The sequence below is a fragment of the Macrobrachium nipponense genome, chromosome 13 (genome assembly GCF_015104395.2).
Source record: "Macrobrachium nipponense isolate FS-2020 chromosome 13, ASM1510439v2, whole genome shotgun sequence".
Taxonomy (NCBI): Eukaryota; Metazoa; Arthropoda; class Malacostraca; order Decapoda; family Palaemonidae; genus Macrobrachium; species Macrobrachium nipponense.
Window position 1 is genome coordinate 95,305,435 of NC_087206.1, and position 7,500 is coordinate 95,312,934.

General features: G+C 36.1%; 1 protein-coding gene across 1 annotated transcript; it reads left to right on the top strand.

Annotated features, from left to right (window-relative positions):
- Positions 1–1,013: 1,013 nt before the first annotated feature.
- Positions 1,014–1,427, top strand: LOC135225396 (uncharacterized). The gene has a single exon (XM_064264733.1). The coding sequence runs from the start codon at positions 1,014–1,016 to the stop codon at positions 1,425–1,427; it is 414 nt and encodes a 137-aa protein (XP_064120803.1).
- The last annotated feature ends 6,073 nt before the right edge of the window (positions 1,428–7,500 follow it).

A 7,500-nucleotide genomic window follows, 5' to 3' on the forward strand; every position in this document is an offset into this window, starting at 1 on the left:
AGAATTCAAAGTCAGGAGGAGACGTGTGGTACTGCTTCGGACACATATACATCCAATTTCTGTAAAAATGCAAAATACTTATGTACTCATAGCCCGGCTGAAATCATATATAAATAATAATTTCAATCAAGACAGGTTAAAAATTTATTTCAAATTAAAAGTTATTTGCTGAAGGCAGAGGTATAAGATCTTGTCCTTGAGCTTATTCCTCTGTGTTCAAAAGCCGTGGTAGACAATAGTTTCGTTAAACTACTAAATATCCCGACCTGCACTTCGGACACAAATTTCTCTACATGTGAATAAGATTGCCAAGAAGTTGGTAATGAAAAATGATCAGAAACCTATTAAACAAAATGAATAAAAAACCTTCCTTCATTAGTCTCTTTTGTCATAAGACGTTTAAATGTAATCGATAAAAAGTCCCTTTTGTGATAAATCTGTTTAGAAGTTTGTTTACTCTGCAGAGTCAATTAATTTCTTAATAGTATTTTCTAGTATTTTTTTCTCATTGTGACACCAGAATGATATAGTCCTTTTGGGTCCTTAGCAATTTTTTATAGTAGAGGTTTTACTCCTAAGCTCTTTTATTCTGCTCAAGCGTGATCGGGTACGTATTTAGAGGCAAGTGAACTCCTGCCGATAGCCTGGGATCGAGCAGGGCCGCAAAGATCTACCACTAAGACATGGTGCCTTCTGACCCATACTTAGTTTTGTTTACGCCGTGGTTCTCAACCTAGGGGACGCTCCTCTCGAGGGGGTGCGTCAGCAATTGCCAGGGGAGGAGCAAGTCCAAATAAAAAATGTAAAATTCTCTAATTATATTCGTTATTCACATCACAAGAGTAAAGAAGTAATATTCAGAAATATATGAAAAAAAAAATGCAAAAGTATCGCCTTATAACGTTACTTTCCTAAAGTCTACTACTTAGTTAGACTCATTGGGTTTACCTACATAATGCAGTGTTGAAATTTCTGACATATATTTGAGTGTAAAGACTTGTAGTAAATGAGATATGCATTGCACTTCCATAACAGTTATTGCCGTGGGACGCGCAGATTCACCAGAGGTGATTGCTGAGCGAGGAAGAATAATCGGATTGTCGGAGAGTGGAGCAACAGTGACGAACATTGCTCATCGAATTGGGAGAAGCGTCAAAATGGTAAGGAAGTGGATCCGCCGGTGGGAGGAGGAGGGCTCTGTGAAAACGAAGCCTCGAAGTGGGAGGCCACGTGCAACCTCGCCCAGGACAGATGCCCTGATTGTAGCAGCTGCAGAAAGGCATCCTATGAGGACATCTGCACAACATACTGAACATCTGGGGTTAAACTGCAATCCCATGACCTTGAGACGCAGACTCCATGAAGCTGGGATTCACTGTCATATCCCAGCATACAAAGGATGGCTCACTCCTGCACACAAGGAATGAAGCCTTGGGTTTGCTCTAGAACACTTTCCGCATGACGAAAATTACTGGAGAAATGTCATCTTTACTGATGAGAAAGTATTTCAGTCTGTGGCAGCACGAGTTAGGCATTGCTGGCGGCGGCCTAACACGCGCTACCAGGAAAATCACATACATCACCGAGCAATGAGTGGCAGTGTCAGTATCTTTCTGGGGATGGATGTGGGCATATGGTCCTGGTGAGCTTGTCAAGATCGATGGCCGCTCCACAGGAGAGAAATACATCGAAATCTTCGAGCAAGTGTTCCTTCCAACAGTTCCTGCTCCTTGTGTAATCAAGATGGTCCATGACCAGAGTCCCATCCACAACAGCCACGTAGTGAGGGACTGGCTACAGGATCACCCTGAAATTGAAGTTATGGATTGGCCATCGAAAGGATGTGACTTGAACCCAATCGAACACCTTTGAGCTATGATGGTTCGAGATTTGAATGTTGGGGAGCAGCGTACCCGCCAGACATTAGAAGCTCAAGTCAATGACGTGTGGGATGGTGCCCGTCGACTTCCCCATCTGAATCTTGTAGATTCCATACCTGATCATCTTTGTGAGGTCACAGATGCAGTTGGAGGTTGGACATCCTACTCATTGTATATTATCAGTACTAATAATAATTCTAAAATATTAACACTAGCTCACATGTTTTTAGCAATGTTCCTTTTACTTGATTACCAATTAATGCTAATGTTTAGGAAGATCATGCATATTTCAAAGGTCTAAAGTGAAAAGTAATATTTATAGTATGTCAAAATTAAATGAAAAAAAAAAATTGATATTGGTTCAAAGTTATCTGCCAGATTGTCTGAAAAATGTGATGGTTTTATAGTTTAACATTTAGTGAAACTGAAATAAGCCTTAAATCTGAATATAGAGGGCTTTTTAAATATCACTACTTTTAGTTTGTTATTTTGAAATAAGAAAGGGAATTATAAAATATGCGCTTCATTCCATGAAACGAAGGAAGACAGATTAAGATAATAAAGTCGAGACAGAATAAGAGCACAGCAGTTAAAAAACTAAGGCTGGAATATTGAAAGGGGGTCCAAAAGTTAGAAGAAATAAGCCCTGATAGAATTAGTGGAGCTAAAAGCCGGAACCTACGAATGGCCATATACTAGGCAACTTAAATCGCCAATGCAAAGGTAGTAGCTAGTGGTTCCTAACCCTCCCTAAGACAGGAAATGGTCAGGGAACGGCCAGGATCACGGCAGTTGACTTCCCAGGAGAGAAAAGTTAAATTCCTACAATAATATATTAACTCTTTTACACAATAGAATTAGCTATAACTACATCAGAATAGAAAAATACTTTGCGTCTTGAAACACAGAAGTTGAGTTAAGTTACTTTCTATTACAATGCATCGTGAAAACAAGGATGAAGATACCCTTAAGAAAGAAATATAGTAAACTTGATAATAACTTATATTTTGCAACTGACCTGGTGCTAGGAAGAAAATAAGAACATGAGGCTTCTTCTCACCATAATCTAGAAAAGCACTTGAAAAGTTCTCTCTCTCTCTCTCTCTCTCTCTCTCTCTCTCTCTCTCTCTCTCTCTCTCCTCGAGCAGTGCCATTTTGCTTAGTGATACGTCTGATTTTGTTAAAGAAAGTAGTTCATTCTATCGCAAAGCCACTTGCAATATTATTAAGACAAAGTGTAGATACAGGCAAGATTTATGATGAGCACAAATTAGCATATATCACCCCTACTTTCAAAAGTGGATCAAGACTAGAGGCAAGTAATTATAGGCCTGTGAGTCTAACATCACATATTATGAAAGTGTATGAACGGGTAATGAAGAAAAATATTATGAAACATTTAATAAAAAATAATTTGTTTAATATAGGACAACACGGTTTCGTACCCGGAAAAAGTACACAAACCCAACTGTTAGTCCACCGTGAGAACATATTCAAAAATATGAAAAGCGGAAATGAAACAGGTGTGGTTTATCTAGACTTTGCAAAAGCTTTTGACAAAGTAGACCATAATATATTAGCGAAGAAAATTAGAAAACACAATATCGTGGATAAAGTAGGAAGATGGTTAAAAGAATTTTTACACAACAGAAAACAGATAGTTATTGCAAACGATGAGAAATCGGATGAAATCAAGGTAATATCCGGTGTGCCACAAGGTACGGTGTTAGCTGCAATACTGTTTGTTATTATGATTGAAGACATAGACAGTAATGTTAAGGATTCGGTAGTGAGTAGTTTCGCTGATGACACAAGAATAAGTAGAGAAATTACTTGTGATAAAGATAGGAACGCTCTACAAAGAGACCTTAACAAAGTATATGATTGGGCAGAGGTAAATAGGATGGTATTTAACTCTGATAAATTTGAATCAATAAATTATGGAGACAGAGAAAGGTTATATGCATATAGGGGACCTAATAATGAGACAATCACAAATAAGGAAGCAGTTAAAGACCTTGGTGTGATGATGAATAGGAACATGTTATGCAATGATCAAATAGCAATTCTTTTGGCAAAATGTAAAGCAAAAAATGGGAATGTTGTTACGGCACTTCCAAAACAAAGAAAAGCTGAATGGAACACATGATTATGCTTTATAAAACATATGTTCGTAGTCCACTTGAATATTGCAGTATGATATGGTACCCACACTATCAAAAGGATATTGCACAAATAGAGAGTGTACAAAGGTCCTTTACAGCTAGAATAGAAGAAGTTAAGGACCTTGACTACTGGGAAAGACTACAATCCTTAAAATTATATAGTCTAGAAAGGAGAAGAGACCGCTACATGATAATTCAGGCATGGAAACAGATAGAAGGAATAACAGAAAACATCATGGAACTAAAAATATCAGAAAGAGCAAGCAGAGGTAGATTAATAGTGCCCAAAACTATACCAGGAAAAATAAGGAAAGCACACAGGACATTAATCCACTACGCACCAGCATCGATAATGCAGCGTCTATTCAATGCGTTGCCAGCTCATCTGAGGAATATATCAGGAGTGAGCGTAGATGTGTTTAAGAATAAGCTCGACAAATATCTAAACTGCATCCCAGACCATCCAAGATTGGAAGATGCAAAATATACCGGAAGATGTACTAGCAACTCTCTGGTAGACATTAGAGGTGCCTCACACTGAGGGACCTGGGGCAACCCGAACGAACTGTAAGGTCTGTAAGGTAAGATATCACGTGTTCAACAGACGTCTAGAAATTTAAAAAATATCTAGAAGTGTTCATGAACTGTCGGTGATAAGATTAGTGTGAAAATAGTAGGATAAAGCGTCTACTAAATTAGTTTATCAAGTGAAATATTGTAAAACAGATCAAGATAGCAGTAAGTTCCAACTGTGGAAAAAAATGGCGAAATCTTGCGTGTCTAGCAGATTCGCAATATGATGAGGTAGCAGGAAGGGAGCTGACCTTTCTCATCTATGAGATCAACAACAGCCCTAATCAAAAAGATAAAAAAGCATTCATAGACATATTAGAAGGATATGATCCTTCAAACTGGAACAAATCATCTGAAAAAATCTTGAAAATAATTGAAGAAGTTCTAAATAAAATCCAAATGGTCAAGAGACTCATAAAGAAAATTTACATCAATCAGGATATTCAGACAAAGAAAATGAACAAGGTGAACTTTGTGAATATACTAATTGATGCAATAGGAAAAAGAATGCCAAAAGCATGCAAACTGTGTAAGGTGTGGTATAGCATAGTTAATCCACAAAACCTGATCAGAAAATGTTCTGAATGCAACATTCCAACGCACCCTCAATGTGCTGAAGTAATGCAAAATATGAGTAAGGAGACCAGAATATTTTGCTCAACATGTCTATCATGGATAGAAAATGTTATTAAATCAAGACTTAATGTGCAAATAGTTGAGGATGAAGAAGAAGAGGAAGAGGAAGAAGAGGAAGAGGAAACGGAAGAGAAGAAAACAAAAATGAAATGAAAGAAAAAAATAGGGAAAACAAAGAACAAGACAAGAGTATGGATGCAGAGATACTCATTGATACTACATATCAACACAAAATAAAATCCCGAAGAGGCTCTATCCAGATCTGCACACTGATGGGAAAGAGGAAAAAATAGACAAGAAAGACAAACTCTGCACCCTTTTGAAAAGAGGAATTGCAGTTTCGGAGAGAGATGTTACTACAAACATCCCTAGGTATGTCACAACTATGAAATCTATGGTAAATGTGCATACCTAGACGGCTATGAGGATGATCACAGAGATCTACATCCAAAAATATGCAAAAACCTAAAAGAAGGAAAAGGATGTATGTTCGACAAAAAATGTAAATATATGCACCCTGTAGCCACGAATCAAAATCAATTAAATATTAAATTAAATAATAAAATCCCAAATAAGAAAGAAATGAATAAAGAGAGGAACAAAGAACATGAGGTGAAGGAAAAAAGCAAGCCATCACCACGATATGGAGTGTCAGCAAAGAATTTCCAAGCATCAGCTCCAAGATACTTCAGCTCAAGAGATAACTACTGTATGTACGATGCTAGGGGATATTGCAGATACAGAGAAAATTGCAGATTCAGACACAAAATGGATAATTATGATGAAGGAAGATCAAATATTTTGGAAAAGTTGGATTTTCTAATGTCAGAATTTCTTGAAATGAAGAAAAGAACAACATACCAGAACAGGAAAGAGACATGTGAAAATTCTTATTATTACCCATATTAAATGAAGGAGATAACACACAAACCATCATAGTGATGAATGCGCAGGGTTTAGTTGTGAGTAACTCAAAAAGAAAAATAGAGTACTTAGAAGAACTAACCCAAATTGAAAAGAAAATAGATATAATGAATATAAGTGAAACCTGTTATTCCCAAGAGACTGGTAATGATGATCAAATAAAAGGGTTCCAAACTTATAGATCAGATAGAAAAAATAGGAATCAAGGGGGAACCGCGATATATGGGTAAGACAAAAAAAAGGAAAAATATATGAGAAATATAGTAACTCAGTATGCGAACTAATAGCGGTAGAATTTGAATCTGAAAAATTAACCCTTTGACTACGTAAACAATCATTGTAACAGCTCGTTTCTTTGTTGTTTTCATACAAATTTTCCTGTTTTAGTTTTCTGGTAACATTTTGATAGTAGTCATCCGTAATATAGATAATATGTGATTAATGTAACATCACAAATAAATAAACATATGATATGTACTATATATCGGGTTTACTATTGCCAGAGGTATGAGTACTTCACTGATTGTGGACGACGTAAAAAAAAAATTATGTTTGAATCCATGAAGCACATCTACATCACAATTAAGTATTAGTGTTAATAATTATTTGCATATCCGCCAGAAAACTAATCATGAAAATGTTGATCATTTTTATGTTTCCGCAAAAATAATAAATTGAGATTTATTATTTTTTGAGAGAGAGAGAGAGAGAGAGAGAGAGAGAGAGAGAGAGAGAGAGAGAGAGAGAGAGAGAGAGAGAGAGATATTTACCAAGATACATACCCTCTAATTGTACAATAGACCCAATTAAAATAATAGTTGTAAATGAGCACATCATTGATTATATATTAACCCTATTCCTGAATGATATTTATAGCAATAACCAAGTAACCAGTCGACAAGGAATACCATACGAAGTTTTAGTCTTATATAAGACTAGCATAGAATTTGCCTTGTCTCGATTTTACCATTCAGACATACACTTAGACTTATAAAACTCTTGACTATGGGAGATTTACGAATATATTTAGTACTTAATGTCAATCATGCTTTATATTTAAACGATATAGAATAACTTCTAGTAACTTATTATACATTCTTGGAAATAAATAGGAATTTTATATATTCAAGATTATATCTTTTTAGATGTATATAGGAATTCTCAAATATTTACAGTATTTGTTACACCATTATTCTAAGACTGCTATTCAGAAAAAAATAACAATCTCCGACACTTCCATAATAATGAGAATACCGTGTTACTTACCGGGAAAGTGTTTATGTGAGAGAGAGAGAGATATACTGAGAATACCGTGTTACTTA